At 39.3% G+C, this 15350-nt stretch overlaps 1 protein-coding gene across 1 annotated transcript in view; it reads right to left on the bottom strand.

Annotated features, from left to right (window-relative positions):
- ADSS2 (adenylosuccinate synthase 2) overlaps positions 1-15350 on the bottom strand; it is a 1823915-nt gene that overhangs the window by 1224085 nt on the left and 584480 nt on the right. Inside the window, exon 2 of the mRNA XM_044058193.1 lies at positions 13660-13762. Coding sequence (XP_043914128.1) covers positions 13660-13762 — 103 coding nt within the window. The remainder of the gene's footprint in view (positions 1-13659; positions 13763-15350) is intronic.

The raw sequence follows: 15350 nt of genomic DNA, 5'->3' as shown, positions 1-15350 counted from the left end.
GTTATTGGGTATATTAAAGTAGGGTAGTGTTTGGAGTAAGAATTCTAGATTAACCCTATCGAATGCCTTGTGGGCATCCACTACCATTGTGTAGATGTTGATATTGTATCGGTTAGCGTAGGATATTAGTGCATCTAATGTTAATGTATTGTCACTAGTCTGTCTATGTGGTGTAAAACCGGATTGTTCTGGGGAAAGGATTTTTTCTATCAGATTTTTCATTCTGTTTGCAAGTATAGAGGTAAATATTTTAGTATCTATATTTAAGAGGGAGATGGGTCTGTAGCTGTCGGGGTTTTTGGGGTCTGTGTGTTCTTTTAATATAAATATAGTTTTAGAGGCATTAAAGTGGATATCATTTATTTTATAGTTTACTATGTAATTCAGTGTATAGTATAGTAGTTTGGCTATCAAGGGGGAAAATGCTTTGTAAAATTCTGATGTGAGTCCATCCGGACCCGGAGCCTTATGCACTTTTAAGTGTTTGATTGTTGTAATAATTTCACTGATGGATATCGACTCAGTTTTTTTTGTTGGTCTAAATTGAGTTTAGGGAATTTCAGTTTTTGAAGAAAAAGAGTTCTATCTTCCTTTGAGGTTTGTAGTATTTGTGCTCCATATATTTGAGAGTATATTTGTTCAAATGTTTTAATAATGGCTTCATTTTTTGTGTAGTTTTTGTCTCTGTAGTTTATTTCTGATATATTGGAGGCATTTTTGTGTTGGCAGATAATTCTGGACAGAGCTCTAGATGGTATTTGAGCTTATTCTGCATAAGTGGCTAACATTCTGGCTTCATAGAAAGATAGGTTCCTGGTTTCTAACATATATAGATCCCTTTGCAGTTTTAAAAGTTCTGCTTCTGTTTGGTTCTTAGGGTTATTTATTAGTTCTTTTTCAAGATGCTCTATTTTCCCTTTCAGTATATGCTCCTCTTTCAGTTGTAATTTTTTATAGTATGCTGCTTTTTTGATAAACAATCCTCTGATTTGTGCTTTGGTTGCAGCCCATTCTATGTCAGTTGGTACTTGGGAGTTAGTGATATTTGTAAGAGCTATTTTTAGGGTATTGCTTCTGTTTCTTTTATTACATCCATTTTGGAAAGTAAATTAGGGTTTAATGACCAATTATGACCCCTATTCTCTAAATATATCTTTTTGTCCCAGTTAATGTTCAGTGTGATTTTGGAGTGATCTGAAAAGAACCTGGTATGTATAGTTATTGTTGGGTCCATGTTAATGAATATGTCAGAGATTAAGAAGAAGTCTATCCTTGATCACATTTTGTGGTATTGCGAATAAAATGTGAATTTCCCTGTTTTATCTGCACTGTTCCCATGTTTAAAAGGGTCATATAGTTTGAAATCTTGTTTGAGTTCATTAAGGGCTAATGTGGCTTGTTTATTATGTGATTTGGTCAGATTAGATTTATCCTTTTCTGGGTTTTGATATGTATTCCAGTCACCTCCAATCACTACGTAGTGATCTTTAAATTGGTTTAAGGTTGGGTATAATGACATAAAAAAGTGTTGTTGGTTATTACAGGGTGCGTAAACATTAAGTACCATTATAGATTTTGGTATTGTAGGACTATTAAATGTTACATAGCACCATCTTCCCTCCTTGTCAGCTTTGGTTTTAAGTATTTTTTCCTTAAATTGGTTTTTAATTATTATGGCAGCCCCAGCACTGTTTGTTTTCCCCTCTGAAGCTATGATTTGACTTATCCATTTCTTTCTGCTAATTTCTGCCCATTGATCTGCAGTCAAGTGCGTTTCTTGTATTAGTATGAGGTTGGCTGCAGTTTTTAATGTAAGGTGTAAGAATAGTTTTCTTTTCTTCTTGTTTTGGAGCCCTTTAACATTCCATGATTCTATTTCCCACATTTATTTATTAGGTGTATTCCTTAGATATGCCATGTATATTAGTTTTGTTTTGTTAGTTTTGTATGTGCTACTGTGTGATGGTTTAGGAAAGCATCTATTTATCCCCATCCCTACACTGTGCCTAACCACTATATCCCTGGACCAGGAATAATCAGGGAGGGAGGATGAAGGTTCATTATATGGTTTACCTTTACGTCTAATCTTGGAATGTGTTTTCTTTTTAGATATAGATTTACTCCATAGTATCCCCCCTGTGTTACTATAAACAATGTGGACAAAGCTGAACAAACTAGTTCCCTCAACAAACACTGCTACTTAATATCCCTAGCCTCTTCCAACATATTATTTATACAGTGATGGTATTGCATTTAAGGTACAGCATGTATTGTTTTTGTCTTGTGACTAATTCTTTCTAATAGTATTTTTAAAACAGCATATTAATATACATTCCTCAATAAATTATAGCAATATGTGTACCACAGTAATATTGTTAAACAATCAATCTTGTCATTTTTACATTTTTCTCTCATTTGACTTCTTTTTCCTCCCTTTTACTTATTCAGGTTTCGGCCTTCTTTGGTGCCTATAGTGATGTTTTTCCACATCAATCTGTGTGGGTTATAAAATATATACTTGGCACCTATTTAACAGAAGTAGGAAGTACAGAGAGACAAAAAAAAAAAAAAAAGAAAAACAGCTTAGCCAAACAGTCCTTCTGTTATAGTTGACATATTAAGGCTATATTTACATTATCCCAGGATTGTTAGGTTATTTTACTAATTTCCTGAGATTACTTCTCTCCAGGATCTTTTAACACATTTCTAGTATTTACATAAAACATTTAACAATTTTTTCCCAATATTAATCTATGAGCTAGCATAATTCTGACAGTTTATTTCTTGCCTATTATTTAAGGCTGGAGTTTCATTCACCTACACAGTACTGGGTGTACTGTTTTAGTGAATGGTTCAGTTCAACAGTACCTTATTTCTTCAATGTTTTGCTTGCAGGTTGGTTGACATCTATGGTGCAGCTTTCTTCTTTTAGCTGGTGCAGATCAATTTTCATTTTTCAGGCAGTAAAATCCTTTGGAGCTTGCTGAAATCCATTTTGTCTGACTGTTCTTAATGAAGCCATCAAAAGCCTAGGGGGACTGAATTTGCAAGCCAATATCCGAGATGGGAACTTCCTTCCTATATTCGTGCATTGGAAACAGCAGTTCATTTTTGGTTCCCACCCAGGCTGTACTTCCCCTTTCTGTGTTCCTCATGGCTCACATCAATGACCCAAGGGTCTAGACAGCAAGGGGAAGATTTCAGAGTTGGATCCCAGCTAGAGTGCTCATGAATGGGGTCGTTTTTTCATCCAAGGGACCTTTATCTTTTTTTTATGGATTTATTTCACTTCTGAAGATGGAATTTGCTTGAAAACAGCCAGGAATGTCTCTTTTGCCTCTTTGGGGTTAGCAACCATGTATTTAACCTCTTTGATGTAAAAGATTAACTGATTTGGATATTTCATCTGGAATTTGATTTTTTTTTTCTATTAGGAACCTGCAGTATGAAGATAGTAGTTGTTTTGCTTGTCTTATTTGTATTGGGAGGTCTTGAGCAAAGGAGATTTTATTATTATTCCAGGTGAGTGTGCCTTATTTCTTTGCTGCCAGTATGATTTTATTTACATCTTGGTAGTTTAATATTTTAATATAGACAGGTCTTGGTTTCAGTGATGTTTGCATTTCCCTCAGGGCTCTGTGGGCTCTCTCTATTGTTATTTGCTGCATTTCTTCAGATTCCTCTAGGAGGGAATTTATTATTTGCTTGATTGTTGGTATTAGATTGTTATGAAGTACAGTTTCAGGTATTCCTCTGATGATGATATTGTTCCTTCGAGATCTTGCTTCCAGGTCTGTTAATTTTGCTTGTAAGTTTTGTATTTCTTTATCATGGGCATCAGTTTTTTGATAAATAGAGTCTATTTTTATTTCATTTTCTATTATTTTGAACTCAGATTTTTCCATTCTGGATATTATTTGGCTGAATGAGTCACCAAAGGTTTGAAATTGTAATGTAAGTCCTTTAATGCTTGCTGGATAGGTAATAAGGCAGATTTTATATCTTCCAGATTAGCTGGCTGGTCTGTCTTAGATTTATTTGTATTTTTAGAGTTGCCAGTTTGTTTATTTGTCTTTTGTCTTTTTGAAGTTGTGTCTTTCTCAGGTGAGGCTAGTACTGAGAATTTGGCCTTAGTTGTTGTTGTTTCCATATTATTTTCCTCTTTTGACATCTTGCTGTATAGTGTTTTACCAATCTTGCAGTCAGATGCAGGGCCTTAGTAGCACATTGCTTAAGCTGTTATTTAGAAATCTTAGTTAATCCTGCTGTTTCTGAGCTGAATCTGTCACTTTTTCTTCCTCTTTTGTTTGCTGGATGATATTAGCAGTAAATATCTACAGTTATTTCTGTATTATTAATTCTGCGTTGTCTTCTGGGTTTGTTTTAATCCAGGGTATATCGAGACCTAGGTGATAGCAGTGCTCACAGAACAGTGGCCATTTTGAACACCAGATCAGCAGTTTTTGACTCCCAACTGCTGCATCCCTTCTCTGGTGGGGTGGAACATCCAGAAGGGATATTTGTGGATCTTTTGGGGTGAATATAAAAGGAATGGCATAACCTCTGCACATGACACTCAACACTCATGCATCTCACGTGATGTCTGGGTGAATATCCAAGCTGACTGCCATGAGACAGTAGCATTTGAACAAATCTTTAGGGGCAATGGAAGGGCCTCCCAGAGAAAGACCAGCAGAAGCCCTGTTTCTGTGGACTGCCCCTGCCCTCACCCATAGAAGGCATCTGTTATGGTCCAACCCTCCCCATCCCCAGCCACATGGGGAACCTTCACTAACAGTGTCTTGGAAAAGTTGCTGCACCTTGTGAAAAAACAGACACTTCCAGCCCTTCCAGTTGCTACAGGAAAGACCAATGAGGGGGTCAAAAATGAGTTATGACTTCAGATAGCATCATTTCTTTCTGTTCAGTCCTACTAAACATGTGTTTGACCTTCGGGCCCAAAAGGGAAAAACTATCAAAAAGCACATTAACAAACAATGCTTTCAAACAGTCAGCAAAATTACAGAAGCACATCTAGGCATGATGACGCATAGCAATGCCAGTGCCTGCCTTGCAGGATATCCCATAAGCCGCATTAGACACAGCCTCATGGAGACACTAGATATGGACTGCATAGTAGACAAATGAGACTCCAGTGTCTCCTGAGCATCTTGAGGCTGCTAAGTCTTGACAACCTTTGACACTTCAGCTACAAGATCTCACTCAAGTCTCATCAAGTGGAAAAGATAATTCAGCCAATGAAGGCAAATGTGGCTGACGTGCAGGTGCACTTTTACAAATGGTCCAAAACCTGAGACTCCCTCTTACATGGATGGACTGAGGAACTCTTTTCAGAGTTGTCCTTTTCAGTGGCAGCCACACTCACAATGGCATCCACCATTGGGCCCTTAGTCAATGTGGGGTCTGTCCATAAGTTGGTCCAAAATCTTTTCTGGTTTCTTGGGAAGAGGTTCCATAATGCTGGGTTCTATCCAAGGCATCAGGTCTATAACAGCATCTGGAGGGGGGAGAACTAGGACCTGGATGGGCTTGCCCCGAATGTGTGCAGAAACACCAACTCCTTTGGGGAAGGGGTTTCAGGGGTCCAGCTCCCATGCTGTCTCAATAATTCTTTCAAATCACCAAAGTAGGTGGCATCATGGGGGATTTGGGACAGCCATCCCATTTGTACAGGTCAATGCCTCAGTGAGGGATTCCTCAAGGGAATCCAAGTGCTTCCTCTTGCACATGCTTAAGCCATGCACCTCCCCTAGAAGGGGAAGTAGGAGGGAACACAGAAGAAGCAAGGGTACCTGAGTGCAGGGAAACCTGGGGACTTAAAGGCAGAGGCTGTCCTGGAGGCAACTGATGTAGATCCACAGGTACAAGCTGGACATACTCAGGTGGATCCAAAGACACTGCCACAGTCTCCATCTCTAAATGGGAGTGGATCCACTCTATGACAAAGAAGGTGAAAATCAAAGCCAAACAACCCCACCTGAGTGAGATACCGGTACCCACTGCCAACAGGATTGGCTCTGATGCTGAAACCATAGTCAAACTGTCAAGAGCCAAAGCACCCAAGGGAAAGGCCGACTCCAAAGCTTAGAAGGTTGACCCTGACATGAGTGCACCAGCTCCCATAGCCTGGCACCAAGAAGTCCCCAGTTCTAACAATGCCAGTTTCAAGAACACTAAACATCATGTTTGCACCTAATGCAGCCAAGCCATTGGTGCTGGCAAAAAGGAAGGCAGTATGGTCGGACCCAACAAGCTCAGCAATGAAGGAACTGCGGGAGTTTCAACAAAGGTGGGAGCTGACACCTCAGGCCTTGGGGCCAACAGGAATGGAATAATGCTTAACTGGTTCTGGGCTTGCAAGAAGGATCTCTTCTTCCATTCCAGATCTGATGGTTTTAGGCTCCCAACCGATTTAGTAGACTTAAAGGAAAAGATGTCTGAAAAGCAGGTGCCCCCTCCCCCATGGGATGTTGAAGAGGGGCTTGCCTCCTTTTTTCTAAAAAATGCTTTTGGCTAAATATATTTGTTTGGTTTGTGACTGACAGCACTACAGCCAGTGGAGTGACATGAATACAGTGGGGGTGGCAGCTGATGGATGTGTAATCCACAGGATGCTGATCATTTCCATTATTTCCATGTATGGTGGAAATAGTATGCAGTTACAGAGAAGTAGTCTAAAATGTATGATCAGGGTGTGGGATGGTGTTGGGATTTGTGTTTCTTCAGGGTGCAGGGTGACAATGTGTTCTGGATTAAGGAAAGGCACACTGGATTACAATTTACAGTACACCGAGTCAAAAAAGAGAAAGACAGGCACAGGAAAACTGGACGATGGGAGGGAGATACTGCAAATTCAGGTAACAATATGTAAAGATTAAAAAGGGTCTGTGGTAAGTTATAGTACTAAAGAAAAAGTTAAAGGAAAGTGGATGAACTGGGTAGTGTTACTTGAAGAGCAGGGTACACAGCAACAAAGGAGGGATCAGTGGATTGCTGCAAAAAGAAAATTCACATCTGGGATCAAGATAAAACCCCAGAAGAGTCTGAGGCAACGCATCGATGTGTGCACTGCAGGGACTTATCTGCTGTTCGTTACTGTGGCTATGGCATGTACCTGCTGAAGAAAAAGATAACAGTAGAAAAGTAACAGGGTAAGCACCACAACCTTTGAATGGACAGGAGAATGTACAGTTGTGTAAGTAAAGTTACCATAACAGTAGCTGTTTAAATGATCGCTACTACAGTAGCCTAAGCTACATGGGGTTATATCCTGGAAGTATGTAACAGCTGGCCAGCTGCCAAAGTTTCAGGGCACCTTACACATGCACAAACTAGTAGTTAGCTCGAGCTGAGATGACTAAAAAGACAGGTTTGAGTGTCAAGCTTTTCAGAGCATTCATACCAACAGACAGAGGGAGGCTAAGCCCTGAAAGGACAATGCTAGGAACCACAAAAATTAGAAGTCCATGCCCTAGCAAAAATAACACACTAAGAAGCAAGGAGGACAGAGGGAGAGAGCAGCTACTGCAGCAGTGATCATTCAAACATCTACAGTTATGGTAAGTTTCCTTACACAACTGTACTATGTTCTTCATACTGATCACTGCTGCAGTAGTCTAAGCTATATGGGTAGATTATCCTAGCTTACTACATTTGGGAGGAGGAATGAGTAGGGTCTAGGAGCCCTTGGAGAATGGTCCTAGCAAAGCCTGATCTGTACCTAGAGAATGAATCAAGCTTACAGTGCCTTGTAAAAGTATGTACAGAGGACCAAGTTGCTACTTTGAGAATACTTCTAGAATACATCCCTTTCTAAAGACATAAATGAAGCAAAGGTTCTAGTAGAGTGGGTCTTGACCCTGCCTATTAGAGTTTTGCTGTCGTGAGTATAACAAAAGTTAATAGCCTTAGACAACTGTTTGGAAATAGTTTGCTTTGACATACTTAGTCTCGTCTTATCTTCAAAAGAATTGAACAACTGATCTGCAGATCTGAAAGATTTAGTTCTGCTAAGATATCACCTGCATTGTCCGGAGGTATGGAGTATGCTTTCTCTCTCACTTTCATGTCCAGGAAAGAGAATGGGAAATGGAAAGTTTGGCTTAAAGTAAACTCAGATACTGTTTTAGGCATAAAGAAGGATTAGTTGTCAAACAGACCCTATCTCTGTGTAAAATTAAGTACGACTGACTCACCATAACAGCTTGCAACTCAGACAGCCTTCTTGAAGAGGTCAGAGCAATTATTAAAACTGTTTTCCATTTAAGAACCTTAAGTCAGTAAGGTCAGCTAGTTTAAATGGAGCAAGTGTTAGCTTCTCTCACAAAAACATTAAGCAGTTTCTTAGGAGGCCTCTTATGTAAATTCCCTTTTGAAAACATTTTAACATGAGAAGGCATTGAAAGAGGACAATACATGGGCAGACATATTGAAATGGCTGATAAAAGAATCTTGATGGAGGAGTAAGAAAGCCCATAGGATAGTAACTCACACAAATATTTTAAAACCAAAAAACAATTAGCCCTGAATGGGTACTGGTTATGTTGTTGGCAACAACTAGAAAACATTTTCCATTTGCTAATATAGGATTTTCTTGTAGCAGTCTTTCTTGCCTCCATTAGCACCTGTTGCACATCCTCAGTAAACAGGTGCCTAAAGCGAATTAACACTCTATCATCCAGGCAGTCAGCTGAAGTTGTCTGAGGTGGGGGGGTGTCAAACATCCCTGATCCTGATCTTGTGTAAGCAGATCAAGTCTGTGAGGAAGCTTGTTGTAACTGCTCTTGGCCATTTCCAAAAGAGGGGAGAACCACTGTTGCCTAGGCCAGAAAGGAGTCACCACAATGGTCTTGTGGGATTCCTTTTGAAGTACCCTGAAAGTCGGTGGAGAAAGTGGAAAAGCATACATAACATTCCTGTCCAAGAAAATGCATCTGTTTTCCAGACCCTCTTTCACACAGAGCAGAATCTTGACAGTTGATTGTTGAGAAGAGACAAAGAGGCTGACTTGAGGAACTCCCCATCAGATAGATCAAATCTTGGAAGACCTCCTGATCTAGTTTCCATTCATGAGGGTCTGCCCTTATCCTGCTCAGCTTGTCTGCCACATAATTTTGCTCTGATGGCATGAAGGATGCCTGTAAAGCGATACTGTGCTGTGAAGTTATATCCCAAGCTAACATGGTTTGTTGATGTACTACATATGTTTTTACGTGCTTGCATCTGCCTTTGGTGTCTCATACACCTTGTACTTTATCCCTCCTGAAACTGCTCCCCAAGTAAAGTCTGAGGCACCTGTGGTGGCTGTCTGCTTTGAAACAGAGAGGGAGAAGGAGAGATTTGAATTTGAGGATAATTGCTTTCGCCACCAGGTGATTTCTTATCTGACAAATCCCCAGTACTGGGATTTGAAAAGAAAGGATGTTGGTGCCGAGACCAAAGAGACTCTTCAGAGTCCATTGTATCTTTCTCATGTGGAGTCTTACAAGGGGTATCATAAGAATCATAGATGCCATGAGACACAAAATGCTGGGGTATTCCCTCACAGTGATCATAGTCTGAGTGGAAAACCTTAGAAACAGATCTAGATATAGATCTATTTTTTTCTTGGAAGAAAAGTTCTTTGAATTGAGGTGACTAGCTAACACCTCAGGAAAACAATCCTGTGTGAAGGAGTCAAAAAAAAAAAGAATATTGAATGTTCTCTTGAAATCCTAGCTTATGTAAGAGATCTCTCAACCAGGTGAGAAATTCCTGACTCTTTAAAAAAGACTCTACAAAGTTAAGCAAGTCATCTAAATATGGAAAAATGTGGATACTCTGTAACCTGCAATGAGCTATAACTGGAACTAGACACTTTGTGAACACTCTTGGTGCAGTGGACAGCCCAAAGGGTAAAGCAGAGAACTGATAATGTGATCCAGACACATAGAACCTTAAGAAACACCTGACATCTGGATGAATATGTATGTGATGATAAGCATCTTTTACATCTGGAGTTACTAGGAAACTTGAATAAGGAAAAAGAGGTAACAGGCTGTGAAGTGACAGCATTTTGAACTTGGGCATTACCACAAACAGCTTCAGGAAAGAAAGATTCAGAATTGGTGTCCAAGCATAACACACACTTGAACAAAAATCTCTTCCCACTTGGAAAGGAGGAACTGGTTCTATCACTCCCTGGGATAGCATGTGATGAAGGACAGGATGAGGGATTACCACCTGGAAAGGAAGAATTTCCTCCTACTGCCATCTGTAACCTTGATGAATGACTTTAGAACCCATTTGTCTGAAACTATTTGCTGCCAAAGAGAAAAAAGGAGATTCAGGCTTTCTGGAAAGGAAAAGGGACTTCCAGAGTGGATGGTTGAGTAGCACAATGTCCCTTAAATAGTAATGTTGACTTGTTGGACTGTCCTTGTATTTTTTTTGGGGGGGGGGGCTGAATTGTTTTTGGAACCCCCTTGCCATTTCTTTTTAAATGCCTGTTTACCTGCATTTTGTTAACACTATATTTATTTATTTATTTATTTATACATGTATGTATGTATTTACTTTGCCAAAATTGGATGAGGGGCTAGAGATTCCTTTAGAAAATTTGGAAAAGGAGATTCCCTGTGTCAATTTACCATTCTCTTCATCCTTTTTTGATCACCTCTGCAGCAGAGAAACCAAAATCTAAATGTCTATCCAAAAAATAATTTACAATCTCATATTTAACATCATCTGAGAGGTTCTGAGAACGCAGACAGGCAAACTTCCTCAACACAGTACCAGTGGCCAAAGTAAACAATGAGGAGTAACTTGTACTATAGATGAAACTAAATCATTTAAAGCAGATTTTTTTTCACTAGAAGAAACTGCTGACAAAATATTCCTCACACTTTCGAAATTAGTCAGAACAAACCTTAATACGCGAGTCTGACAATTCAAAATTCTGGAATTCAAAGCCACAGAAGCATACATTTTTTTCCCATCCTTATCAGAAAGCATAGAACTGGAATTAATTAAATGTTTAGCAGCAGTAGGATTAACTAAAGCTATAGCTGCTTGGTCAGGTTTGGGAAGAGTGTATAAAAACTTAAAAAGACTGAGGAATTTTATACCTTCTATCTACCTTTTCAGGGGCAGCTGGCTTCCATCAGGAAATTGCAGGCAGTAACACATACACATCCTCCAAACCTGACTGGAAATTCCTTCTGTAACAGCAAATAGTATTCTCTGAGGGACTGAGAAGCTTGTGTTCTCCCACTGAAAACACTTGGCCATTCTGGCAATAATCTCAAGGAACAGATACCCCCCCCCCCCCCCGAATAGCTCTCCTCTGATTCTGAATCAGAAATCTGAGGAGAAAACCCTGTATCCATCCCTTCATCTTCCTGTTCAGATTCAGAACCTTCTTCAGGAAAAGAGATATCCTTCTTTCTTTTACCAGTAACCATTTTATAAGAAAGATCAATAAACTGAATTAAACCCTGATCCAGACCCAGTAAATTACTCCCGTCCTATGAAATTTGTGGAGGAGTAGATACATGTTTAGTTTTCTGTTTCATTTTGAAAGGAAACATGTGACCAACAGTGTTATTATTGGAAGCAGCAGCAGTTTCCCCAGGGATGGGCACAACATTTTGACAAAACAGCATAGTGTTTCCTATTCTCTCTTCCAGGACTGACAAGACTGTCTCTCTCTCTCTTGCCATTGAGGGGAAGCCAACAGCCGCAGAAGGTGTGGCTAACCCCAAGTCCATAGTGGTTGTAGGTGCTACACCACAGGGATTTAGGGTAAAACATGGACTGAGGTACAACTAATGGCCACAGCAGAGTACTCCATCTGAGGCTGAAGGGAAATTGATAGCCTGTTGGGGTGGCAAAGACTATTTGCTTAATTTTTTTTTCTTTTTGCAACTGGAAGAAGGACCGACCCTGGGACTGACAGTTTGTTACATGGTTAAGCCGAAAATGGTGCCTTCCTCCTGTGAAAAACAAGCAATAATGGCCAGTAAAAATTAAAAATGTCATTTTTCACAGAAAAACACAGTAAAAAGCACTTTAAAATGCTTTGCTAACACCCAAAGGTAAAATAAACACAATTTCTACAAAGAACACATGTTTGTAAATTCTTTAAACAACTTTTAAAATGACAGGAAAAAAGAGTGCTCCTGTTTAAAAGTACAATATAGTCTTGTGGCAGTCCATTAAAACACAAATACCTAGCTTTAAAATAACCTTCCTGAAAAGGAAAGTATTAACAAACAAGCATTTTTTTTTAAATAGGAAGTTTTTTTTTCCCACAGAGGGAACATCTCTGCCTAGAAGAGGAATAGCAGAAGCTGACACCTGATCTTCAAATACCTCAGAGGATTGTACTTTTTGGCAGTAGGAAAGCTCTGAAAAGCTTAGTGCTCAAACCTGTCTTTTAGTCATCTCAGCTTGAGCTGACTAATGGTTTGGGTATGTGGAGGGTGCCCTGAAGCTTTGGAAGCTGTTGGGTGTTACATCCTTGCAGGATATAACTCCATGTAGTTTTGGCTACTGCAGCAGTGATCAATATGAAGAACATCAGCACTGGTCTCTAGGAAGAGTTTAGTTATAAATTAGAACTATTTACATAGTATGTAGGGGATGGAGGTCACTAAGTGTTCAGATCTGCTGTAATGTTCTTCAGCTTAGAGAGATACTAAGTTATCACTCACTAACTGCTACTGTATGACTGAATCATCACTATGGCTCCCAAAATTATTTACTTGATATTATGCAATTTTTTATTACCTGATGTAAAGCAGCTATTAATGTATGTATAGACTGGAGAACACTGTTGCTCACCTTTGAATTCAAAAGACAGAACTCCACATAACCCATCTGCCAGTAGTTAGACTTAAGAGTTAAAGCAGAACCTATGACTCCAAAATCCCATATCCAGTCACAACTAAGGTTGCCTGAGAGCTAAACACATCAATCTGATATGTACAAGAAGATTAGCAGGCTGCTAAATTCCCCAAATGATTTCAACAGACCACTAAAATCTGTAAGAGCTATAAATGACTCTTGTCCAGCAGAGCAAACATCCAGTATGTAAACTGCAAAACATTATTGAGGCTGTAAGCATAAAACAGCCACACTGTAGTCAGCATTGTGGACAAAAATATCATCTCTCTAAAGCTGCAGATGCAGACGGCAAAGATAGCAAATGTTTTTGGTATACAACAATATGAATTAAACTAAGTAGTATCATTAAACAGATGTATGCAAGGGTTGTGTAAATATCTATGTATGATGTGAAGTGGCAAGTCTGAATTAAAAAGGAAGTGGAGCTGCTTGTATTTATCTACATATGAACTATGACACTGGAGTGTCAACAGTGGCATGTGCAAGTCCTGTTAAAATTGCTGAGAGAAATTAATGTCAGACTGCTATGATTTCACAGGTGCAGTCAGATGAGAAATATATATTTTTAAGATATGATACTGTGAAGCATGCAAGCTAGGTGGTACAAGAAACTCAAAATGGAGCCTTTTGAAGACTCAACTGTCTCCAAAAATATTAAGACTACAAGAGAGTAAATTGTGGAATAATATGAAGTTCTATTGCACAGTTCTTTGAACAGTGACAAGTAAATGTACATTACAATCTCTGACTTACCAATAAAGGCAATAGCTTTGGGATTAATTATACCACTTGGTAAAAGATGGAAATCATATTCCACTGAATCCACAACAACTGTATGACCAGCATTGTTACCGCCCTATAAAATTAAAAAAGATGGACGTTAACACTTTTATCACCATATTTCTTACACAGTACACAACTGCACAACTTGAAAATACATTAAAGGAGGAAATAATTCAGTCAGCTATGAACTAGCTAAGTAAATACACTTGCAAGGTTACAGAATATTTTAGAATATTAGGCAACAGATCATCCTTATGGATCTGTACTCTTTCTAAGGTTCCAGCTAAGGTAAAACATGCAAACATAGAATGTATGATATGATACTCCAGCCCTGGTGTAAACATTGATACATTTTATAACAGAGGAATAAATTACACCAAAGAGTATGAATCTCTGAAGTTCAGCAAACTGTACAAGTCAATATCAGGTTTCACAACAGAGTGCACTTGTGTGAGCAGCATCTATGGATACTGAACCCTTGTGTGAGGCTTTTGCAACTATTACTGAGTACAAAAATGTACACTCTTTGAATGAGGTTGCTGCAAGGAAAATTGCCTATTCCATTAACTTTAATGAAATGGAAACTTACTGCATATACAGGATGTATATCTCTGGTTTGCCCTGTCTTTCCTTAATTCAATGTCCAGGTAGTTCATTTTCTCCTTGTTAAATGAACTTGTGAATTTTAAAAACCTGGTGGTGTTGTTAAAGTAATTCACCATGTCACAGGCATTCTGTTTAACGAAATGGAAACTTACTACATTAAACAGAACAGTTCAAGGAGTGAAGCTCCCAGTACAGAGAAGACTGGGAAGACTTTCTCTCCCCCAGGACTGCATGATTTAAATTGTACTTTACACTATTTTTTTTTTCTTCAGATTCAACTGGAGTTTGAAATCTACCTAGACATTCGCAATCATGACGAGTTTTCTTTCAAGACCACCTAAAAAAAAAGCTAATCAGATTTTCTAAACTTCTTATTCATGATGATGCCAGCTTAAAGTTGCATCCCAGTGTCTATAAAATGAAAATAGAAGTTATGTTCTTACCATAACGTTCCATGTTAGTTGTCTTCTTCTCGCCTTCTTCTTGCTGGATGGGTTCGGAGCCGACCTCGGCTCCGACTCGGCCACTCTAAAAGCTCGAGAGTTGGTTCCACCGGCTCGAGGCTCCCCTTATATCCCACAATGCTAGGCGAGAGTTACCTCAGATCTCGTTTGTAAGCTAACCCCAGCTTATAATAGTAATAGAACAACTCTAAAAGGGTCCACCTCTAACAACAGGGAGAAAGAAAGGTGACCTACATCCTGATTCAGGAAATATGCAAGCAGCATATGCCTAAGAAAAGAGGTGGTAGAAAGAGAGGTCACAATCACAACTCCTCTAGGTCTGTCCAGGCCAGGGGGAAGGAGGGTGGGACGCAAGAAGAAGGCGAAGAAGACAACTAACATGGAACGTTATGGTAAGAACATAACTTCTATATGTTAAGTTGTCTATCTCGCCTTCATTCTTGCTGGATGGGACCGCGTCCTAGCACCTTGTCCCGGGTGGCCTAATGGAACAGACTCCTGAGAACAGTGGAACCAAAGTTAGCTCTATGCCTAGAAGCTAAATCCAACTTATAATGAGAAATGAAAGTGTGAGGAGTAGCCCAAGTAGCC

The sequence above is a fragment of the Protopterus annectens genome, chromosome 1.part2, assembly GCF_019279795.1.
Source record: "Protopterus annectens isolate FY-2018-M chromosome 1.part2, PAN1.0, whole genome shotgun sequence".
Taxonomy (NCBI): Eukaryota; Metazoa; Chordata; order Ceratodontiformes; family Protopteridae; genus Protopterus; species Protopterus annectens.
Note: the sequence above shows the minus strand (reverse complement) of the source record. Positions and strands in the feature narration are given on the sequence as shown.